This window comes from Grampus griseus (assembly GCF_964374135.1).
Source record: "Grampus griseus genome assembly, chromosome: 17".
Lineage (NCBI taxonomy): Eukaryota > Metazoa > Chordata > Mammalia > Artiodactyla > Delphinidae > Grampus > Grampus griseus.
This window is the reverse complement of record NC_139011.1, coordinates 15,906,990-15,931,641: the sequence shown is the minus strand read 5'-3', so window position 1 is coordinate 15,931,641 and position 24,652 is coordinate 15,906,990. Positions and strand designations below refer to the sequence as shown.

At 52.9% G+C, this 24,652-nt stretch overlaps 1 protein-coding gene across 1 annotated transcript; it reads left to right on the top strand.

The window, feature by feature from the left end:
- Nucleotides 1-731: 731 nt before the first annotated feature.
- On the top strand, nt 732-21,978 carry FAM83A (family with sequence similarity 83 member A; the record flags this gene model as incomplete). The annotated part of the gene is made up of 4 exons (XM_082675266.1): nt 732-1,211; nt 11,257-11,424; nt 13,039-13,163; nt 21,444-21,978. The coding sequence occupies 4 exons, from the start codon at nt 732-734 to the stop codon at nt 21,976-21,978; spliced, it is 1,308 nt and encodes a 435-aa protein (XP_082531392.1).
- Nucleotides 21,979-24,652: the final 2,674 nt, after the last annotated feature.

Below are 24,652 nucleotides of genomic sequence, written 5' to 3'. Positions count from 1 at the left end.
ACAGATCAGCGCCGGCCCCAGAAATGGAACCTCGCTGGGGGTTCTGTTCAAGCATGACCGCTGCAAACACAATAAGGGAAGAGAGATGGGAAAGAAGGCTTTTCCAGAGAATGGGGAGGGCTGGGAACTTGGAGGTGTTACCAAGAGAAAGGAGCAGTGCCTGGTGAACAGTGCTGCCTGGGGGCATCCAGCTTCCCTCCTCACATGGGCACAGGATGGATGGCAGATCTCAGGGGCCCATCAGGGAAACTGTCTCTGAACCAACTGGCGTCTGAAATGAGGAGCACAGGAGGGGACCTGAGGCACAGCGGTGACTGTGCTGGGAGAGGCTGCTTGCTTTGTAAATGGGGCCTGAGGGTCTTGGGAGAATTGCACAACAAGCTGGAAAGCTGGCTCACCTTGGCTGCTGGGAGGAGAAGAAGTCTCCCAGGGCTGAGTGTGCCCAGGCGTGATAGAGCCAGCCCTCCTGGCCCGCGGGCAGGGCGGGTGTCGCTCAGAGATAAACCAACCCCTGGCAGTGGGTGATGATTCCTGTGAAGCATTGCTCAGGAGGGCAGGATTACCTTGGAGCAGGTAATCCTGGATGCGGGCCGCACACCAGTGCTAGGAGTGGGTGCTTTCCAGAAGTGCTGTGAGCCCCGCTCCTCCTGGGTGGTGTGGCCCGCTTGCCCCTGACATCAGGAAGAGCTCGGGTGCCGGCTGCCCCCCACACGACTCAGGGACAGGGCAGCATGAGTGGGGCAAGACACGTGGGCAAGATCCAGAAACGCCTGGAAGAGGTCAAGAGCCAGTGGGTCCGGCCAGCCAGGGCTGACTTCAGTGACAATGAGAGTGCCCGGCTGGCCACAGATGCCCTCTTGGATGGGGGTCCCGAGGCCTACTGGCGGGTGCTCAGCCAGGAAGGCGAGGTGGATTTCTTGTCCTCGGTGGAGGCCCAGTACATCCAGGCCCAGGCCAAGGAGCCCCCCTCTGCCCCGGAGCCCCCAGGAGAGGCCGCGGCAGGTTCCAAGGGACTCGATTCCTGCTCCGTGGCCTCAAGTACCTACTTCCCTGTGGCCTCAGAGGGCAGCGAGCCGACCTTGCTGCACACCTGGGCCTCAGGTGAGAAGCCCTACCTGAAGGAAAAGTCCAGCGTCACCGTGTACTTCCAGACGGACAAGCGCAACAACATCAGGGACCTCATCCGCCGCTGCATCACCCGGACCAGCCAGGTAGCGATGGCGGAGTCTGCGTCTCCTTGGCCATGGGGTGGGGGGACTGGTGGAGAAGAGGAGAGAGGGATGTGTCCTGCTCTAAGGGATGGAGTCCAGGTGACTGGAGCTTAGGATGGAGCCAGGGATGTTACGCTCTGCCCTGCCCTAGATCATTGATTTCCTGATCCCATTTGTCACAGTCTGGGTCCCGGCCACCAACACCCATCACTGGAACTCCGGCAATAGCTTCCCATCTGACCCTCCTGTTCCATCTTGAGCCCGACCACCTAGTCTCCAAGCTGCTGTAGACACTTTTTCTATACTTCAAATTTAACTTGGTCCCTTCGTTGCTTAGAGCCTTCAGTGGCTCCCAGTTGCCCCCAGTGGGACCAGCAGACTCCGTAGCATGGCTCACGGCCTCTCCAGCTCCCCTTCCACCCCCTGCCACTCAGTCCTGAGTGACCTGCAGATTCTCAAACACATCAGGTTCTGTCCTGAGGCCTCTGCACATGCCGTTCCCTCTGCCTGGAGCCCCCTCACCTTCCCTGCTTTTCCCTTAACACCTACTCCTCAGGACCCAGCACTGAAGTCCTGTTCTCAGGAAGCCTTTCCTGAGTTCCCCAGCCTAGGCGAGGTGCCTTACTTCTGTATTTCTGAATGAAGCGGCCACTCCACTGGGACACAAACTCGCCCTGTTTCCTCTCAGGCTCGGCTTAGGCCTGTCTGCCCACAAATTCAGTGCAGCGCTTGAATCCAACCTGTGGTCAGGCAGAGACAGAGGAGGCAGCAGAGGTTTCTCCCTCCCCAGAGTGTTTATATTTTAATAAGTGACTTTAGAAGAAGAAAAATCCTTCAAGGCCAGAGCTTAGCTGGCAGAATTTCAGGCACCAGGACTGGCATTTGGCCGGGAGTTCTCCCAATGCTCCTGGAACTGCAGGCCCACAGGGGCTGCCTGCTCCCCCGGGGAATTGGCGGGGGGCACCCCAGATCATTCTACCCAGGTGCACAAAATGACCATTCAGCACAGGGGTACAGGTGCCCCTCCACCTCCTGAAGCTGCAGGGGCAGGGGTGAGAGTGGACCCCAAGGAAAGGACTCAGTGTCATCTGCAAAGGGTCTCTCTCATCACTAGTTTGTTCCACTTAAAAGAATTCAAAAATGGGCAAATTGATATTTAAGCTCATTTTCTGCTGAGATCCCACTCTCATGACAGAATCCCCTCCCGTGTCTAATAGTGTGTGTAATCTCATGGCTCCAGAAGAAGCCACCAGGAGGGGGGAAGCTGTGCTCAAACGGGACGGAGGGAGTGGAGCTCTGGAGAATAAAATAGAAGGTGACAAGGGGTGGAGTATTGGCTTTTCACGCTGCTGGGCTACTTCAGAGCAGCATTTCATGCTTCCCTGGCAAGGCAGCATCAGGAACTGACAGGTGGGCTCAGGCAGGCAACCAGGAGTGCCCACACTGCCTGGGGTGGGCTGCACAACGCAGGGCAAGTCCCTTGACCTCCCCTGGCCCCAGATCCCACACTGGACTATGGGGTCCCTTCCAGCTCCCAGGGCTTGTTCTTAAGTGTGCTACCTCTGGTCTCTGCTGGAGTTCAGTGCTCGCCTGAGGGCGGGGAACCAATGGTGTTGGCGAAATTCTCAGCCGCAGCTGCTGCGGCTCAAAGGGTGAGTGAGACTCCCTGGAAAGAAGCCAGGTTGGGGCTTGTCACAATCCCCAGGCTGAACGCTTCCCCTTCCCCCTACCCCACCTAGAGAGGCTTCTCTCTCTTCACCTCTGCGGCCTTGAGGCCTGCTGCTGTCCTTTGCTTTATCAACACAGTATGTTACAAATTTAGGACAACACTTAAAAATCAGAAGATTTCACCTGAAAGTAAGAATTTCCAGTTCCTCTTAGCAAGTCGGAAGACCTGGCTCTGTTGGCGCTGAGTTGAGGTCACCTCTTTGGGTGGGTCACCTTTGCGGCAGTCCCCACCACTCCCTCTTGTCCCAGGCCATGATGAACTTCACCCATCTTGTTACCTGTCAGACTCTTGCAGGCAGTTTGCAATACCATTCCCATACACAACACACACACACACAACAACACACACACACACAGAGGGCTCAGGAGTGACCAGTGACCTGTTCCCACAGAGATGCCAGAGGGGGCTGGATCCCCAGCCACAGGCTGTAGATGGAAGTAGGCTGTGTCCACACAGAGGGAGGACAGGGGGTTTGTTTTCTCCCTCTCCTGTGGCTTCAGCCCCCTCAAGAAGAGAAGACAGGGGCACAAATGGAGCCAGCCTGCTGGGCGTCTCCCGGAGCGGCTTCTGCTCCCTGAGGAGCAGGCATTCTCCCTCTTTCCCTTCATGCTCTCATCCTTTTATTCCACAAAGCCAAAGTCATTGGTCAGGCCCTGAACCCAGGATGGCAGAGCAGAACAAGGGGCCTCCCTCCCTCCAGCCACCTGCCCTTGGGGGAGAGGTGGGAAGAGAGGGGACACTGGTGGATGGCAGTGCTGGGCTTGAGCAACGCTTTGTGCCGGGGAGCAGACGGGAGGGTGACTAAGGCAGGCTTCACAGAAGCGGTGGCCTCTGAGTTGAGTCTCAACGGCTGAGTAAGAGTTTGCTGGGCAGAGAAGGGAGGTAAAGGAATTCCAGGTCTAGGGTGTGTCAGATACAGACGTCTAGAGGAGTGAGAAGTCTGGATGACCTGGAGGTAGGGAGGCATGGAAAGGACTGTCAGGGAGGAGGAGGTTTTTGCTCACAGTGTCCTAGAAGCAGGAGGCACCACACACTGTGCAGGGCCACACGGGGAGCACCAGGGTGGCGAGGCAGGGCCAGGTGAACAGTTTAGGATTGGCTACTTTGAATAATTCTAGCAGGCTCTGGGCCACCTATGGTCCCTGGTTGTCCCATAGCTGGCACTGGGGTGGTTTAGGATGGGCAGGGAAATACTGTCTGGATGCTGGAGAGTCAGATAAAGGAGGCTTGGGACATGGCTCTGGATTGCTCGGTTAGCATATCAGAGGCTGCGCCTAGTCGAAGTGCTTGTGATCTCTAGTAATCAGTTGGCGCTGGGATGTCAAAGTGTCATAAAACACAGAAAACAAAAAACACGAATTATCCATCCTCCAAGTGTGGTCCAGGATCCCTGAGAGTTCCAAAACCCTTCCAATGGGTCTGTGAGGTCCTGCCCTTTCTAACCACTTATCTGTGTGAGGCCGGATTATCTTTATATATCTCCTTCCCAACAACACATCACAACAGATTGCTCCAGGAGCCGATGTGAGAACCAGCTGTCTCCTGGTAAGCCAGACACCACAGAGAGTTGCAAAACTGTAAAAGGATGCCATTCTGCTCACTCATTTTGCTGCTGCTTTGGAAAGTATAGTTATTTTTGCTTTAAAATTGTTATTTATGTTAACATGTAATGGGCTTAATATTGTTTTAAGTGAGGAATATTAGTTATTTTAAAATAACTAATAAACACTAAGAATTTTCTGTTTGTTTCTAATCTGACAAGTCTCAGTAGTTATGACCCACAGAAACCAGAGCCCTTTGGAGCCTCAGTAACTTCTAAGAGTGTCAAGGGGTCCCAAGACCAAAAAGGTGGAGAACTTGAGCAGGCAAGCCCCCTGTCCCTGCTCGATCCCCTCTCCCTCTCCCTTTCACTGCACAGAGAAAAATCTATTCAGTTCTCTGGGGAGGTAGGGGGAGAGTGGGGTGAGCATGCAGAGGACCAAGGGGGCAGCTGTGAGAAGGTCCCAAAGAAGCTCCCCCCACCCCTAGGTGTCAAGGACCACCTTTTCAGGCCAAGCCCCTGCCCTGGGAGCAGCTGAACAAGGGACAAGGGTGGAGGGATGGGACACAGCAAGAAGTCTGAGCAGGAACTGCACAATCCTGCCCCCACCCCTACTGCGCCCCCAGGGAGCTGACGAGCAGGTCTGCCTCATGCCTGACAACTGGGATTCCAGGGCCTCGAATACCACCAGGGTCCCCAGGGCGAGGTCTCCGGCTGTTCCCCCGACAAGGGCCGCTGAGGGACGGGCAGACCTGGGAGAGAGGGGTCTAGCCTGCCAGGCCTGTGGGGTCTCTGGGCCCAGGTCCCATCTAGGTCCTGCCAGAGTGGGGTGGGACGGCCCCCAAGGGCCAGCAGAGATGCTCCCTGCGCCCCCGGCATCCTCCTGGGATCTGTGATTGGCCTGTCTCCCTTCCCACGGGAGTTCCCTAGAGGAAGTCCCTCTCCCCCTCTGGGAGGCGGGGCTCAGCGCTGGCATATTGTCACTGCTCCAGATTGGCGGTGAGGGAGGGGAGCGCCAGGCACACCCAGAGGCGACACAAACAGGTGGGAACATGTGGTTGCAGGGAGATGGTCCTCTCACTGCTGCCTTTTTAAGGGCTGCTGGCCCCCTCGCACTGTGGTCAGCAGATAGGTGACGGGGGAGGGTCCACCTGGGCCCCCTTCCCTTCTTCTGTCCACATTCTCTTTGAGTTCTGCTCTGGGGTCCCCCAACCCTCCCAGGGCTTGACTCTCCCTACTTGGCCCATCCTAACCCACAAGCAGAGGAGGGACAGGCTGTATCTGATGTAAGCAGAGATCAGAGTCCTTCTCTTAGGCCTGCAGTAGACTGCAGTTGGGAGCATGGCTCTGGGTTGGGGTCTGGGGCATCTCCTCACATTCCAGCTTTTGGAAAGTTACTTAACATCTCTGCACTCCTGGCTCTTCACCCGGGAAGCCAGGGTAACTGTGCCGTGAAGGTTACAGGGGACGAACATACGGCTGAGAGTAGGTGCTCAAGAAAGAGTTGCTGGGGGCTTCCCTGGTGGCGCAGTGGTTGAGAGGCCGCCTGCTGATGTAGGGGACACGGGTTCGTGCCCCGGTCCGGGAAGATCCTACATGCCGCGGAGCGGCTGGGCCCATGAGCCATGGCCGCTGAGCCTACGCGTCCGGAGCCTGTGCTCCGCAACGGGAGAGGCCGCAACAGTGAGAGGCCCGCGTACCGCAAAAGAAAAAAAAAAAGAAAGAAAGAAAGAAAGAAAGAAAGAAAGAGTTGCTGCTGTTATTACTCATCCACCAAAAGCAAGCTCAAAAACGAAGCATCAGCACGTAGGAGAGAAAGAGGGAAGAGTAGCAATCGAAGCACAGACTGGGCCTTGGGGTGCTAAGTGCCCCCCAACAACTGGCCCCAACATGCGTGGTGGTCCCACCAGGACCCAAATCCTCTTTCCCCTCCTGCCCCCTGCCCTTCCCAAAGCAGCAGGATTTCCAGCCCATGAGGAACTCACGTCTGCCGCTCAGGTAGTGAGGGATTCTCAGCCAGAATTTGAGGTCTCCACAGGATGACCCCTGTCTGTGGGTATCACCCTAGTTGACCAGCAGCCCCCTGGCTGGGCCCCGCCATCTCACTGAAACTCCAGATTCTCAGAGCCTGCCGGCCAGGCAGCGCTCCCAGACCAACTTCCTTCCTTAGCACGGGAAGTACCTCCTTCCTGTTCTCAGCCAACCCCACACCTCTGGGCTGGGCCGTCTGATTGGCCCTAATAAGAACCCTACTCTGTTCCTTTTTTATGCCCATAGTGGTGTGGGCACTAATTTTAACCGTCTCTCATAACCTGAATTAAAGCAACATTCTCTCATGCTGGTATTCTAACATTATCCACACTTGCTCAAGAATAATGCATATAAAAATCACAATCATATTTTAACGACACACTTTACTTCTGCATATGTTTCCGTTTATATTACCTGGGCTTACGGTTAGACCCAACTTACATGACAGCTAATGCTCTTCTATCATGCAATGTTTTATAGGTAAAGAAACTGAGGCCCAGAGATGGTAAGTGAGTTGTCCGAAGGCACTCAGCTAGCCTCCACTAGCGCCACAGCTGGAGCTAAAGTTCCCTATCTTCCAGATCGTTTTTCCCCTGGATTATGTGCTACTGCTCTGTATTAGTTTCCTAGGGCTGCCGTAACAAATTATCACACATTTCGTGGCTCGAAACAACAGATAAGGGCTTCCCTCATGGCACATTGGTTAAGAATCCGCCTGCCAATGCAGGGGACATGGGTTCGAGCCCTGGTCTGGGAAGATCCCACATGCCGCGGAGCAACTAAGTCCGCGTGCCACAACTGCTGAGCCTGCGCTCTGAAGCCCGGGAGCCACGACTGCTGAAGGCAACGTGCTGCAACTACTGAAGGCCACACGCCTAGAGCCCGTGCTCCGCAACAAGAGAAGCCACCGCAATGAGAAGCATGTGCACCGCAATGAAGAGTAGCCCCCGCTCGCCACAACTAGAGAAAGCCCGCACACAGCAACGAAGACCCAACGCAGCCAAAAATAAAATAAAATAAATTTATCAAAAAAAAACCCTTAAAACAAAACAAAACACAGATAAGTATTCTTTCACAGTTCTGGAGGCCAGAAGTCCAAAATCAAGGTGTCAGCTGGGCCATACTCCCTCGAAAAACTCTAGGGGAGGATCCTTCCCTCCTCTCCCAGCTGCTAGTGGCTCAGGTGATTCTTGGCTTGTGGCTACAGAAGTCCAGTCTCTGCTTCCGTCCTCACATGGCCTTATCCTCTTCTCCCTGTCTCTCCTCTGAGGGCCTTTTATAAGAACACTTGTCATTAGACTTAGCGTTCACCAGAAAGCCCAGGATGATCTCATCTTGAGAATCTTAATTACATCTGCAAAGACCTTTTTTCCAAATGAGGTCACATCCACGGTTCTGGTGGTTAGGATGCGGACATATCTTTTGGGACCTGATTGATCAACACACTACACCCTGCGAGGTAGAACGCCCACGTAGGGGATGCAAGAAGTTATTGGCCTTGAATCGATCCAGCTGGGAGGCAATCCCAAAAGGAGGCAAACAAGATAAACCTAGCTATCATGAGCCTGTCCTTCCAAGCATCGCTTAAGTCAGGACGCTGGGTTTTTTGCAAACCTCTCCCCTTCTCTGTCAATCGGTCACCTGCTTACCAGCCCTGTCTCTGCCAACGAAGACTCACTGGAACACAACTGGGAGGATTTACTGACCTGCTGGGGAGAGAGCATTGTCTCTTTTGCCAATACCTTGGATGAGGAGGCATTTATCTTTCAGGAGAGAGGACCTTATTGGTGCCATAAGCTTCAATGTGCACATATACCTAATTGTGTGTTAACAGGGCCATGGCTCTAAAGGATCAGGGGCCTCACTACTAGAGCAGCTCTAGCTCTAGTGACCTCTAGCCGAGGGTGAGCAATTTCTTCGCAGTTCCGTCCCCGGTCCAGACACCCACATCAGCTGAGCAGAAAGTCAGCCCCGAGTGAGTACCAGCCATCTCCTTCACCTGCCTCCATGACACTCTTCTTGTCCTTGCTACTTCCCAGATGTGGATGGTCAAAAAAATTTATTGTAATTAGTAGAAAAGTGGTTGAACGTTATTATTACAGGTAATGTTGAAGAAAAGATCGCCATAGTCCCCCATCCAAATATGACTGTTAGGTTTTACTTTGCACTCATCTATCCATACACCACCTTCCCTTGCTGGCAATAATAATGGACATGCTATCATTTTGTGCTTTGGTTTTTTTTTTTCACTTAATTCATTAATTGTTAATGCACATTTGTTGAGCATATATTAAACAGCAAGTTTTACTTTAACATTTCACCGTGATTTATAGTTTCTTTTTTTTTTAAATTTATTTATTTATTTTTGGCTGCGTTGGGTCTTCATTACTGTGCGTGGGCTTTCTCTAGATGCAGCGAGTAGGGGTTACTCTTCATTGTGGTTCGAGGGCTTCTCATTGTGGTGGCTTTTCTTGTTGCGGAGCATGGGCTCTAGGTGTGCAGGCTTCAGTAGTTGTGGCGCACGGGCTTCAGTAGTTGTGCCACACAGGCTCAGTAGTTATGGTGCCCGGGCTTAGTTGCTCCGCGGCATCTTCCTGGACCAGGGCTCGAACCTGTGTCCCCTGCATTGGCAGGCAGATTCTTAACCACTGCACCACCAGGGAAGTCCTATAGTTTCTATGTAACCATTATAATGATCATTTTTACTGGCTGCCTAATAATCCACTTCTCAACACACCACAGTTTAGGTACTAGGAAAGACTTTTGATTGAGTGACAAAGAGTTCTGGTTCTGTTCCATTCCACTGTGTGGGAGCCTTTCCCACAGCACCAAGCAATTCTTGGACATCAGCTGGGTGTCCTACAACTCAACTCATGCCAATCGCAAGCCGAGACTGTCACCTGTGCTTCTGACCAACTAGCGACAGATTAGAGATTCCAACAACACCCTCCTTGGGTTTGATCAATTTGCTAGAGTGGCTGAGAGCAGAGAAACTTTTTCCTTAATAGAGTACCGGTTTATCATAAAAGGATATAACTCAGGAACAGCCAGAGGGAAGAGATGCATAGTGCATCGCTCTGAGTGCACCAATCTCCCTAAACCCTCACGTGTCCAACAACGAGATGCTTTCTGAACCCTCTCCTTCTGGGTGTTTATGGAGCTTCATTACGTAGGCATGATTGATCAAATCATTGGCCATTGGTGACTGATTAACCTCCAGCTCCTCCCTTCTCCACCAGAGGCTGTGGGGTTAGACTCAAAGTTCCAACCCTCTGATCACAAGGTTGGTCCTCCTGGCAAAGAGCTCCACATCCTTAAGTGCCAATGCCCTTAGGTCTGAAAGTCTCCTCATGAACATAACAAAAGACCCCTTTATTGCTCTCAGCTCTCATCAGGCTGGAAATTCCCAGGGTATTAGGAGCTCTGTGCCAGAAACTGATATGAAGACCAAATATACATTTCTTATTATAAGTCACAACATCACAGAAAGTAACCCCAAAAAGCTTAAGAAGGGGACCATGCATTGACGTCCTCAGCGGACAAGTCAAGCGTAGGATTGGCTTCAGGGGTAACTGAAATCAGATGTCGAAAGGATGCTGCTGGGCATCTGTCTCCACCTCTTAGCCCTGGTTTCTCCAGATCCGGCTTTGCTTTCAGGCAAGCTGTCCCCACATGGGGCAAGATGGCTGCCAGCAGCTGTAGTTTATAATCTACTAGCTAACCAATCCCAGTAGAAGGAATGCCTCCTTTCCCCAGGAGTCCCAGCAGTAGTCCTGGGCTGACTCCCATAAGGATAACATGTCATGTGACCACCTTTAGGCCAATCCCTGTGGCCAGTGGTCTGGCTTCAGTGTGCCTCCCCCACACTCAATCCAGGGCACGGCAGTAACCCCACCCAAAGCACATGCATGGTGGAGCAGAGGTAATTCCTTCAAGTGAGCTTGGGGGAGTTCCCTGGCGGTCCAGTGGTTAGGAATGGGCGCTTCCGCTGCAGGGGGCCCGGGGTCTATCCCTGGCTGGGGAACTAAGATCCCACAAGTCGCACGGTGTAGGCCAAAAATAAAATAAAGTGAGCTCGGGGTGCTGTTGGCAGGAAGGAGGGGTGCCTGGCAGGCAGGAACACACACGTCTCTCCCCGTTGTTGGCTATCTAGGGCCCCCCACCCCCCAAGTTTCTGCTATGATGGAGGATGCAGTACCTGCTGGCTGAGCTGGACTCCCTTCTCCATCCCACTGGGGCAGCTCAGCCTAGTCTAGTTTATATCCCCTGGGGTCTCCACAGGGATTTCGTTTGAGGTGAGGATTCCACGGCTTAAAAACATTTGAAAGCCAGTGGCCCTAGAGCGTCTTAAAGCTCCAAATGTTTGAGAACCTGTGACTTTAAATCTGTCCCTCTCCTGTGACCCTGCCAGGCCACCTCCCCTTGGCCTCATCTCCCCCCCACCCCACCCCCGCCTCATCTTTTTGCTCATCTCCCCTTTCTCCTCTGCACTCTCCATGCCAGCAGTGGGTGGAGAGGCCAGAGGATCTGTGGTGGGGCTGGAAAGATGACGTCAGGACAGAGGCAGGGCCCACACTGCAGCTCTGCGCCCCTCCTTGAGTCCTGCCCTGTCAGACCCTCCCCGCTCCAGCGCAGCAGCAAAGGGAACAGCTCTCCCAGGCCGGCTGGGACTGAGTGGGTTTGTCTGAAAGAAGTCAGCATCTGGCCCTGACTCTCTGGTGTCCGACCCCTCTGCCCTGGCCCAGGTCCTGGCCATCCTGATGGATGTGTTCACAGACGTGGAGATCTTCTGTGACATCCTAGAGGCGGCCAACAAGCGCGGGGTGTTCGTCTGTGTGCTCCTGGACCAGGGAGGCGTGAAGCTCTTCCGGGAGATGTGTGACAAAGCCCAGATCTCTGACAGTCACCTCAAGGTAGGGTCCCGTGACAGTGTAAAAGGTATTTTGTGTTAGGATAGAATAGGCTACGCTGTGGTAACGCATGCCTCCATCTCAATGGCTTAACACACATTCCTTTCTTGTTCGAAGTCCAGTTCAGACGGTCCTCCCTCACCTTGTAGCTGCACCACAAGGAATACACGGCCCCCGAGACATAGTGACAGGGAGAGAGAGGGAGGGAGGATTCTGAGGGATGTTTTTAGGACCTGGCCTGGAAGAGATTTCCATCATTCCCGCTCATAGCCCTTTGACCTCACACAGCTCCACTGGGGGCTGGGAAGGATAAAGGGGCCCAACCTCTGCCTTTTCTCCTCAGCTGAGGAGACCCAGTGGGTGCACTTCTGGGGCAGTGAGACATCCAGGACCTGTGGGATGCATCTTTAGGGCTCCACGGCCCCAACAGGATGCTGATCCTCTTGGACTTAACCAAACTCCTCACTTCCTTCTTCCAGCAAGGAGAAGGGAAACCCAGAGATGAGGGTTCACTTAGTCACGGCAAATTTGGGGCAGCTAATTCAAGCTCTAACGTGAAACCGCCCACAGCTTTCACAAGCAGACCCAGCTGAACAGCTGACAGGTGGTTTCCTTGGTGACTGCCCCCCAGCTCAGGCAGGTCAGCCCCGGGAGACCCCAACCTCCCCGCCTTCCTCCTTCCCTTCCCCTCCACACTGACCGGGATGCAGCTGAGTCCAGGCACTTCCGGTCGCCACAGGCCTCAGGGCCCCCGACTGCTGGGTCTGCTTGACGTAACGTGGATCACACGGCCTCAGCATGAGGCCATCGAAACAGGTCCAGAGAGTCAGTGCGGGCCTTGTCCTCGTGGCCCACACCCGCTGCACCAAGGGACAGTGGGACGTGGCCCTGTTCCCGCCACCCCCAGAGCTTGTGGAGAGGCTGGAAGGAGTGGTTGGAGGCGCTGGGCAACCCCTTCCCAGAGCCTGTCCAGCTACCAGCAGGCATTCTCGGCACCAGAAGCGTCCCGCTGGCCTCTGACAGCCCCCTGCCTCACCTGCCTTTCATTTCTTCAGCTTCCAGGGGTGCTGGCTTGAGGGCTGGAGCAGCGGGTGCCACTGGGGAGGAAAGGGACAAACAGGGCCACAATTTGGGTTGTGGCCACACCTTTTCTTACAGCAATCTAGGGTCCATTGAGGTCTCCACAAAGCCGCCCCCTCTGATTGCACTGGGCCTTCCCTCTGACCAGCCTGGAGTCAGGGACTCATGTCACTAAAGCCACTTACAGGGTGAGGCTGGGCCTGCCAGGCCTCTGTGGGCCATGGGAGCCTGGACTGAGGGCTCTGTGGACACCAGGCCCGCATCTTCCTTCTACTTTCTGCTTTGTTTGAATTCTACCATCTCCCCTTTCTTTTCTTTTCTTTTTCTTTTTTCTTTTCCCCCATTACTCAAATAATGTCAGGACATTGAAGAAAATTTAGAAAATTCAGCCAAGGAAAACATAACAATGGCCCACAATCTCACCAGCTAGCAATAACCCTTCTACTCTTGGCAAGCATCCTTCCAGATGTTTTCTTAGGCAAGTGTGTGTCTCTGGGTACACAATTAGCGAGGATACCTTGACTTCCCTTGCAACAGAACGTTTCCATCTGGAGCGTGGAAGGAGAGGTGTACTGCGCCAAGTCAGGCAGGAAGTTCGCCGGCCAAATCCAGGACAAGTTCATCATCTCGGACTGGAGATACGTGCTGTGCGGATCGTACAGGTGAGCGCTGCGCTTCACCTTCTGTCGGGGCTTCGCGGAGGCCAAGGCCCACAGGCCCACCGGCAACGCCCTGGGGGAGCTGGGGGCTCATCATATACACGAGGCTGGAGGCAGGACCAGCCTGCGTGAAAGGGGAAAATCTGGGCCCCTCCTGGGAGGACTTCGGGGTAGGGAGACACTTCCAAGTGCCTTGGTTTCCCTTTGCGTGGCAATAGGACATAAAATCCTGTTTCCCTCCTCAGATCTCTCAGGTGTGATTCTAAAGCCATGTGATTTGTTTGGTTGTGTATGGGGGCCCCATTTTATTTTTAAAATGTTTGGTTATTTTAATATAGTGAATGTATTGAGATGTAATTCACATGTCAGATACTTCACCCATTTAAAGTGTGCAATTCTTTTTAGCATCACTTTTCTCATCCGTAAAATGGGGATAACAATACTTCCCCTTGCAGACTATTGTTAAGACTCAAGGAGATAAAATTTGCAAAGCCTAGTGTAGCTCCCAGCACACAGTAGGTGCTCAGTAAGCGGTTGCTATCAGCCAGCCAAAGCCCCAAGGGAAGGGACACGTAATAGGCAAGACTTGAAAGGGTGTGGGCTGAGAAGACGCTGGTCGTGAAGGGCTGCCCAGCAGAGCAGGCCTGGGCGACGCCCCGTTGGCTGGGGGAGAGGGTGTGTGGGCCCCGAGAAGGCTGGAGAGCACCGAGACAGCCCTCCTCTCACTTCAGAATTGCCAGGGCTTTCTGAGCTGTCACCATGTCCTAGATAAGATTACAAGCGTCACCCTCTGTGGCCCCTGACCACCAGCTTCCTGGCCCCTCCTCCACTTCCCTGTCAGAAGTGTCTCCAAATTTCATGGGACCTCAGGCTGGCACTAGGGACGGGAAGTGGCAGCAGCCCAGCCTAGAAGATAGATAAGCTAAGTTCAGTTCCCAGCTCTGCAGCTTCCTGGCTGGATGACCTTGGGCAAGTCACTGCACCTCTCTGTTCCTTCATTCGCTCACCAGCTATGTAGAGACCTAGTAGATACAGACCAGGCCTGCTGCAGGCATGGAACAGGATGGGGCTCCCTCCTGCAGCTCTGCTCAAACTAGGCGGGTAACCGATAACAAACCCAGGGGAGGGAAGGGGGCCTGGGTTGGCGCCAGGGTGCCCCTCTCTGGCTCCCCATTTCCACCTCTTCCTGAGCCTGTTCTCCTCAGCTGTGCGAAGGGCCTGTGGCCTCCACCTCACAGGCTGCAGTAAAGGAAGCTGGGAGGCACTGTCCCTCTGCGAGGGGAAGAGCTGAGGTTTTACAACTAGTGTGCAGGGAGGGGGCTCAGGGACGAGGCAGCCCGGAGGGGACACCTCCAGTGTCCTGGGGCCACTGAGCCCACGTCTGTTTCCACCCACAGCCTCTCCCCTCATCCTCTGCTCCATCCGGGGGCACCTGTGGAAAAGGAGCCCCCCTGCTTCTGATTCTCAGGCCCTGTCTCCAGCCCTTGGTTGTTTGTAAGAGGCTGAGGTGGGGCTGAACTCCCCTCCCCAAGTGGCCAAAGCCACCTTATCAGCCTTTTGTTCTTTCCCTAGAGAGGGACAAAGGCCTCTGGGCAGCAAGCACATAAAGCTCAGGGCAGGAGCTCAGCCTAAAACCCTACATCAGGCCTCTGACCTTGACCTCTGACCTTGACCAAGCACCACTAGACCGAGTTCACCACCTGGAGGGCAAGGGTGAGGGCCGGGCCTGGGCAGTTGCCCCAGACCCCAGGAGCCAAGCCTGGAGGGAGGGGTCAGTCAAAGCAGAGGAATCCTCGCTCTCTTTTTTATTAGGTGAAATTCACGATAACATAAATTAACCATTTAAAATGTACAATTCAGAGGCACGTAGTACAGTCACAGTGTGTGCAACCATCACCACTATCTAGCTCCAAACACTTCCATTGCCCCCAAAGAAACCACGCACCCATTGTACGGGGAGGAAGAACTCTTTTCTTTTTCGGCTACGCAGCTTGTGGGACCTTAGTTCCCTGACCAGGGATCGAACCCGTGCTCCCTGCAGTGGAAGCGCAGTGGTCCCGTGCCACCACTGGACCACCAGGGAAGTCCCAGGAAACACTTTTTTCTAATATCCTTCTCGGTTCTCTGGCTGGGGCCCTGTAAAATGGACTGGTGAGAGAGAGATGAACAGGAGAAAAGCAGACAAGGCTATTTAATACAAGTTTTACGTGACACAGGAGGCTTCAAAAGGAAATGAAGACCCAAAGAAATGGTTAAACCTTAGTGTTTTTATATGAGGTTGGATGAAGAACGGACAGCCACGGTAAAACGTGATAGGACGAAAGGGAAGAGCTAAGGGTAGTTACTGGGGGAAACAGAGCAAGGCTGGTCCATTCGGATCCCTCTGAGTCCCCCTGCCCTTGGAGATAAGGATGCTCCTTTCCTCTGGGTACAGGGAGGGCATCTCTCACATGAGGGCCTTGTGACTGGCTTCAGGGAGAAGGGGGAGGCCAGAGAGTCCTTCCTGCACCTGCTTCTCAAATTCCTTCAGCTCAAAATAACGTCTTTTGTCAGAGTGGCATACACAGACGTGGGGATGACACATCCACAGCCCCTCCACCACTAAGCGGTCACTTCCCCTTCCCCATCTTTGAGCAACCAGTTGTGCGACTGGCAAGTGGCTTACTTAGCCATTACAAAGATTTCCATACATTTGAAAAGGACAGAGAAAGAAATTCTGAAAGGAGATGAAGAGGGGGGAAGCCTCTCCTCTTATTTTCAATAAGGAGAATTAACTCTCTCAGGTTTCATTTGTATTTGCCCTTTGAGCTCATAATGCAGGGGTGGCCTTGCCCTTGGAAGGGGCAGAAGGAAGCATAACCACCTTGCTGAGCTTTGTGCCAGGCCCTGGGCCAGGTGCGATCAGACCTTTAGTAAGGATTTAATCTTCGTGACTTCTTTTTTTTTTGGCTTGCCACATGGCATGCGGAATCTTAGCTCCCCAACCAGGGAGCAAACCCATGCCCCCTGCAGTGGAAGTGCAGAGTCCTAACCACTGGACAGCCAGGGAAGTCCCTTAATCCTCGTGACATTTTGAGGGAGGCATTATTCTTCTAAATGACAGATGGGAACTGAGGCACAGAGAGGCTAGGTGCTTGGGTCAGGGTCACCAGCTTCCTTGACTAGGATCTCCAGCTCGTTAGTGCCTGCCGAGGCCAGGTCGGGCTTGATATGGGAGGTACCAGGAGGAGGGTGGCAGTGGGCATGAAGACATGCCGGGCCATTCCTGGGAACTGTGGAGAATCCAGCTTCTGGAGGGAGGGCAGGACAACTATAATGTTTTTGCTCTCAACATTCAAAGGTGATCTGTTTGCCAGCCTTTCAGAGGATCCTTTTCCCTGGGACCCTTAGAGCTGTTTCCAATAAAAACAAAAAATCAATCAGAAAAGCCTTCACCCCATCCTTTCAGTCCACCTGTCTCTGGGCCCCTCCCTCTGGTTGCACACAGTTTTCCCAAACTGAAGGGCTCTGTCCATTTCTCTGGCTGAGTCGTGGGGGTGGCAGTGGGGAGGGTGTGCATTTCAACATTTCAGCTCTTGTTGAGGGTCTCACCAGCATAGGGCTGTGCCACATGCTGGGGACACAGAACTCCTCCCTCTCCTTAGGAAACGTGGATGAATGACCACAGGGTGCGGTATGGTGTGCGCTCTAGATCAGCACGGGCTAAGAAAGTGCTCTGGGCTCGGCCAGGAGGGAGCTCCCACTTCTGCCGGCAGGTCCAGGAGGCTGGACTGAGGCTTGGAGGATGAAGAAGCTTGGGGCGGGGGTGAGGTGCAAAATCAGGCAGCTGCAACAGCATGAGCGACAGCATGATATCAGCATGGCCTTCCAACCGGCTCCTGAGTCCACTCCTGCCCTGACCCCTGCTGCCACCCTGGGCTTTACCAGGAACAGAAAGATTTTTAAACACAAACAAGATCAAATCACTTCCATCCTTAAAATCCTTCGATGCATGTCATTGCTCCTAGGGGGGAAAAAAATCCACCTTCTTACTGCGGCCTCTGTCTTAGCAGAATTCTTCTTCCCCTCCTCTGTGCTGCAGCCACACTGGCCTCTCCCCAGGTCTTTCATGCCTCAGGGTCTTTACACTTGCCGTTTATTCCCTTTGCTGGACAGCTCAATCCTGTTGTCCTTACCCTGCTAACTCATCTTGCCGGAGGCAGCTTCCAGATCATTCCCTAGAGACCTTTTCTGTGAACTTGTTTAGCCAAGATTTAAGAAAGATGACGTCGGGGCCTGAGCTGGGTCTGTTTTCTTTTCTGTTGCTTCCTGGCAGGAAGTACAGTTAATACAGTGCCGGTATGTTTATACATGACCATAAATATTTGTTGAATGAATGGATGTTCATGTTAGGTCCTGGCCATCCAGTATGGCTAGAGGAATACAACTTTTGAAACTGTGCATCCCTGTCTATGAAATTGATTTAGTGGCTGATCCCCAGAATTCTTCAAAAATGAAATAGGACAGAACAAAAGTAATCAGAGCACTGAGGTAAAGGATGTTCTGGAGATTGTTGTGAGGTTATGTACGTATCTGTGTATGTGAGGAGGTTACAGTGTATCAATAAGATGTATTTCTCCAAGAACAGCCGAGATGAGTCTGAAGAAGAACAGGCAGGGCGGACTTGCCCTTGCAGATGGAGCTGTGGTAACCAAGACAATGTGGCATTGGGTGAAGGACACACACAAAGTGACAAATGGAACAGAACAGAAAGCCCAGACACAGATTCCCACATGACAGGGCATGTCAGAGCAGTGGGGAAAGGTGAAACCGGAAAAAAAAATGCTCCATGTGAGAAGGTGGATTCTACTTCACACATACACACTCACACATGCGGTGCACACACACAAAATCACCTCCTAATAGATTAAAAGAACTTAAATGTCAAAAACAAATTTTAAGACTCTTAGTAGAAAATATAGACGAATGTCTTTTAGACCTTAGGATAAGGATTAGGTGACTTAACATAGCCCCCGCTCTGTGTTAAACAGAACACAAAAAAGCATTAACTATAAAAGATTGCTAAATCTGACTGTATTACAATTAAGAACTCTGGTTCCCTCAAAGACAGCTCAAAGAATGTGAAAAGTCAGATTACAAACTGGGAGCAGGTTTTCATGATGCCCTGACAAGATTAGTGTCAAGAATCACAATGAACTCCCACACACCACAAAAGAAACAGAACAATGAAAGTGTGGGGTGGGGGTGGGGGAGGTGAGAGCAGGCGGTTCACGGGGAGGAAACACAGGAAAAGATGTTCAGCATCCTCAGTGACCAGCAAAATGCAAATCAAGGCTAGAATGAGTTAACCATTTTATACCTATTCAGCAAAAAAAAAAAAAAAAAAAAAAAAAAAATTGGGTTGGCCAAAAAGTTCATTTAGGTTTTTCCATAGCATCTTACAGAAAAAGCTGAGCAAACTTCTGGCCAGCCAGTAAGAAGCCTGACAGTACAAAGAGTGCGTTTACAAATCTCTACCCTGCTGATGGGATTGCAAATCGGCACAGTGACTCTGGAAAGAGTGTGGCATTTTCTCTAAAGCTGAACATTCACCTAGCTTTGTCCAGCAATTCCACTCCTAGGTGTATTTCCAAGAGAAACGGGTCTGCAGGACAGTAGAAGACGGGTATAAGAGTGTTCACAGAAGCACTGGTCACAACAGGAGAACCATGGAAACAACCCAGATGCCTCTCAATGAGAGAATGTATGAATAAACCAGGATATAGCCCCCAGTGGAATATCATACAACAGTCAAAGACAAGTGAAGTACAGCAACAAGAGATAACATGGATAAACTGCAATGTTGAAGTGAAAAAAAATCCCCAAAGATATATGTTAAAAACAATGAAAATAGATATATTTACAGTTGTTCCTCCACATCTGTGGGGGATTTAGATACCAAAATCTGAGGATGCTCGAGTGCCTTATATAAAATGGTGTAGTATTTGCATATAACTTACCCATATCCTCCTGAATACTTTAAATCATCTCTAGATCACGTATAATACCTAATACAACGTAAATACTATGTAAAGAGCTGCCAATGGGGCAAATTCAAGTCTTGCCTTTTGAAACTTTCTGGAAAATTTTTTTCTGAATATTTTCCATCTGTGGTTGGTTGAATCGTCGGATGCAGAACTCGAGTATATGGAGGGCTGACGGTACTTTCAAGAGTATAGAAAACTTTTTCTTACTATAGAAAAAGGAAAGTTTGGCAACCATGACACAGGCTTCTGGGTGATGACTTCCTCTATTTGGGGGAAACTGGATGGGTTCCTAGGAGGGACCATGTGATTAGATGCTGGTTATTGTCAATGCTAGCTTTTTATTTTAGGTGATGGGTTCATAGGTGCTTATTAGATTATTTAAAATAACTAAGTAAAGGGATTTCCCTGGTGGTCCAGTGGTTAGGACTCTGCACTTTCACTGCCAAGAGCCCGGGTTCAATCCCTGGCCAGGGAACTAAGATCCCACAAGCCGCTTGGCGTGGTCAAAAAATAAAATAAAGCTGCAGAAATGTAAATGGGCCATTAATAGATCAATGATGAGAGTGAGTCTTGAGCCAAAAATTATGATTAAATCAACTATCTGTACTTAAGGGCCAAAAAAACAATAAAAATAAAATGTAATTCTTACCATGGGTGGTGATAAAAGAAAGTGTAAAAGCTAGAGCACAGGATGAATGGACATGTGGGGTGTAGAGGAGGGAAACCCATGAGCAGCGAGCAGGGTCAGGGGATGGCACTCAGGTGGTGCAGGGATACACAAGGGGCACAGGGGCACAGAGGGTGTATGGGGCCCTGAAACACTGCCAGGGCACCTTTGGACCTGCCTTTTTTTTGGGTGGGGGGCCATGTGGCAGGAGGGATCCTAGTTCTCTGACCAAGGATCGAACCCATGACCCCTGGAGTGGAAGTGCAGGGTGTCTCAACCACTGGACCGCCAGGGAAGTCCCCTAGACCTGCTTTGTTAAGAAAGCATGCAGTTGCTTGTTCTAATCTAGCCTGATTCCAAAGAACACAGGGCGATTGATTTCTTCGTGTAGCCAAGAGTCCGGCTGTCCCAGAGTTTGCTGCCTTCCCCATCACCTGGTTGGCCAGAGGCACGGTATCAGCTGCTCACCTCTCTGGGGTGCATGGGTGGCTCCCGAGCAGGAGGTGAGGTTTAAACAAAGCCTCGCTGCTCTTCCCAGGATTGCTCCGGCCTTGCGTGGGCCCTGCCCTGCCTCACAGAGCAGGGGACTCCAGAAGCTGGGTCCGCCTTTTGGTGGCAAGACACGCGGGCTGGGGGCTGGGGGCTGGGGGCTGGGGGCTGGAGGCTGAGACTCTTGGTTGGGTCCTTTCTGTCCCCCACAGTGACCCTGTCCCCCTCTGACCATGCTGTCCTCATTGCTCCCCACGCCTAGGTCCACAGTATTAGGGACCCAGGAATCTCTCAAATGATGTTCTTGGTGGGTCTCCTGTGCTGCCACCAGGCTTTTTTGCGGGGAGTGGGGTGATGAGGGGAGTTTCCCATCAGAGATAGAAAGGAATCTGTTTAAATTAGGGAATCATAAAAGGTAACACACAAATGCCTTGAACATTTTGTTTCCATTTAAAATGTGTAAATGGAGAGAAGGCCAAGGCCTCTGCTTAAGGGCGGCCTCCCGTGGGTGTCTGGGCAAGCCCACTGATGCGGCATCTTTCCCATCCTGTGGGCTCACCCCTGTGCTCTCCTTTCCATCCCCCAAAGAGCACAGGAGTCTTCCCCCCACTCGCACCCCTTCCGGCCCATTTGCCTGAAAACCGGGCTACACCCTTCAGCTTTTCATGGAAATACAGCCCTTCCTTCCAAGGAGCAGCCCCAGACTGCTAACCTATTTTGTTAGAAGAGGCAGGTGTCACACCTGTCACAGGTGGAGCCACTAAGGCCCCAGCAGCTGGTGACTCACATCAGCACAGAATTGGGGACACTGGCACTCGGTCCCTTTGGGCCTCCACAGGGATCTTCTAAGGGGCCATAATCTGCGCACCAGGAAGGAACACTGACCGGAGGCCCGGATTCACTCTGCATCTTAGCTACTCCCCTGCAAACACTTGCTGGTCTCTGAGCTTCAGTTCTCCCATCTGTGGGAGGGGAGGGTTTGGGCCTGGGTGGAAGCAGCCGGCGCGGAGAAGCGGTGGGCACGCGTTAGTGGCCCTTCGGGCGCAGGGTGCCCAAGCCCTCCCCATCCCCAGCCCTCACTCTCTCTCCTCTCGCCTCCAGCTTCACCTGGCTCTGTGGGCATGTGCACAGAAACATCCTCTCCAAGTTCACGGGCCAGGCGGTGGAGCTGTTTGACGAGGAGTTCTGCCACCTCTACGCCTCCTCCAAGCCCGTGATGGGCCTCAAGTCGCCCAGGCCGGCCGCACCCCTCCAGCCCAGAGCAGCCCCCGGCCCCCGACCCGGCCGCCTCAGTGGCAGTAGCTGCTCCACCAGCGACGGCACGTCCTCCAACCCCTTCAGCAGCCTGTCGACAGGCAGCAACCCCCAGAACCGGAGTCTGTCCACGTCCTCGGGGCCCGGCAGCCCCCTGGCCCCAAACCCACCTCTGGCCCCTAGGTTCCAGCCCTATCATGGCCCTTGGAGGGCCCTGACCTCACAGGCCCACTTCTCCCCGAGGCCCCATGATGGCCTGTTTGCTCTCTACAGCAACCTCAACGGCTACAGGCCTACGCGGCTGCAGGTCGAGCAGCTTGGCCTGGTGCCCAGGGTGGCCCACACCTGGAGGCCCTTTCTACAGGCCTCCCCGAATTTCTGAAGGGTCCCTTCCTCCAGCTGACCTCCCCAGGGCCAAAGCTGGGCATTCTTGGATTTTCTAGCTCAAGGACCCTACCTTAATCAGTGGCCCTTTGAACTAAAGGCACTTGGACGAAACCATTGCCTGTGTTTGAATGTTCCCAGGCCTCAGACGGTTCGCTTCCTGACCCCCACACTTCCCTGGGTTCCCCTCTCTAGTATGGCCTATGCAGCACATTCCAGAAGTTTCCAGGGAGGTGGCGGGCAGGGAGCTAGAGGACAAAATCATGAAAATAGAGCCCCTTTCTCCAAAGAGCAGCCAGTGCTTTCATATTAACATTTTCCAAATCTCTGTAATGTGAGAAGGGGCTGATGCAGCCCGAGTTTTACATATGGATAAACTGAGGCACTGAGAGGCAGGGGGTAGGTGTGACCAAGGTACTCCTGTGTCCCAGTGCCCAGGGGTGGTCTGCTCCCCAGAGATTCTGGAGAGACAGATTCAGGAGAAAGTATGGGGACATTCTAGATGTTTCTGGGAGGGGAGGTAAACTCCTCCTCCCTGGAAGAGCATAATACTAGAGTATCCCTGGCCCGATGAATGAGGGATGAGGCCCCAGAACCTGCCACTGTAAGTTATGTGTGGCTGGTTGAAAGGGTGGCCATCAAGGGTGGAGCAAACCAAGGCATCTAGCGGATGGACATGGACAAGGCAGTTTGGCAGCTCAGGTTTTTGCTCTGAAGAGCCTTGGGCTGGCCTGGAGGTCCCTGGAGTCTGGGCTGGAACCCAGGGGTTTGAGTTGTCAGATCTGGGAATGGCCCTGCAGCAGTGCTTCAGGAAGCCTTGAGCAACCAGTGAGGACCCCGCATTGACCTTGCAGCTCCCAGGCGTAGTCAGCTACCTCCAGATCCAGGCCCCTCACCAGTCTCATCATTCTTTCCTTCTCAGTCACAGCACGTCCTGTTTGTTGCTGGGGTGGTAATAGATGCTAAGGCCACAGCGTTGCTGGGGTAGAAAGAACACAGGATGCTGAGGGAGCACAAAGGAGGGCCAGCCAGCCCAGCTTGGGAGGCCAGGGGACACTTCCCAGAGAAGCGACAGGTAACCCAAGACCTAAGGAACAAGGCTGTATGGCTGGGGCGAGGGATGCGACTTGGGCTGTTTCAGTCCAAGAGAAGCAGGGGCAAAAGCCCCACACATGTCTTTTGGTTTCCATGTCCTCCACTGCCACCAAGTCGTCTCAGCAAATGTCTTCCTGTTGCCCTTCTCCGGCTCAGAAGCTTTGCCTTTGCTGCGGAGGCTGGAGGGACAATCCTTCCTCCTGGTGGCCTCTGAATCCTGATGCACATGGCATCCCGAGTCGTGCTCTGCAGAGGGCATCTCCCTGCAGCCCAGCCCTGTTTGTATTTGTCCAACACTCCTGGCAGAGGCAGAGGCAGAGGCATCTTTGCTTTTGTTTTAAACTGTGTTTCTGTCCTCACTTCACCTTTTTATTCCTTAGTTCCTGAAAATCCAACAATAACACCAAAAGCCCTTTGGCTGCTGAAGGTTGTTTTTTTTTTAAAAAAAATAAATCCATTTATTTATTTATTTTTGGCTGCCTTGGGTCTTTGTTGCTGCATGTGGGCTTTCTCTAGTTGCAGCGAGCAGGGGCTACTCTTCGTTGAGGTGTGCAGGCTTCTCACGCGGTGGCTTCTCTTGTTGCAGAGCATGGGCTCTAGGCGTGTGGGCTTCAGTAGTTGCAGCACGTTGGCTTCAGCAGTGGTGGCTCCCGGGCTTCAGAGCGCAGGCTCAGCAGTTGTGGCGCGCGGGCTTAGTTGCGGCACGCGGGATCTTCCCAGACCAGGGCACGAACCCGTGTCCCCTGCCTTCGCAGGCAGATTCTTTACCACTGCACCACCAGGGAAGCCCCTCCTGAAGGTTTTTTAAACCCCGGTCCTGATGACCGCCGTCATGAGGTTAGAATGACCAGGGCTGTGGAGTGTCCTAAGCTTGATTTCACAGCCTGACGAGAAAGCTTTGGGAAGGTAAAGCTTGCTGGGGTGCCCAGAGCTCCACAGGTGGGCTCTGTCCCCACGTCCGGCTCAGTCTGGGTGGAGAGGGGGTCTGCAGCCAGAACAAGCCCTCCTCCTCCACTGGCCAGTTTCCCCTCTGCGGTCGTCTTAGGGGTTTGCGAGTATTGTTTTTCCTCCGCTGAGCACCTTGTCACTTCCTCGTGATCCCAGCCGGCCGGGAAGTTAGGTTTGGTTGGCTTTGGCCAGTGGAATGCGAGCTGAAGTGTTGAGGACTGCTTCCAGCTTTTAAGCACTTGGGTGCAGATGGCCTTACCTCAAGATGGAGCCCCTTTCACCAGCCCAGGTTTCTAGGAGACTACAAAGAACAGGACACGCCTACCGCACTGACCTGCGGTGGCTAAGTGGTATGAGCAAGAAATAAACTTTTGCTGTTTAAGCCACTGAGAGTTGGGGCTGTTTCTTACTGCACCATGATCCAGCCTAGCCTGACTGAGAAAATCTCGGGACCCACTGATGTGAGGCTGGGCCGTTCCTTTGTGGGACTGGACTCTCCAGGGCCCCCAGCCTTGGGCTCTTGTCCCCAAACATTATTTCCACCTGGGGACTACGTGGCTTTTACACACCTGGCAAGGCAGCGCTTGAAAGCCAAAGCAAGTCCTTATCCAAGTTTCCAATCCTCCCAA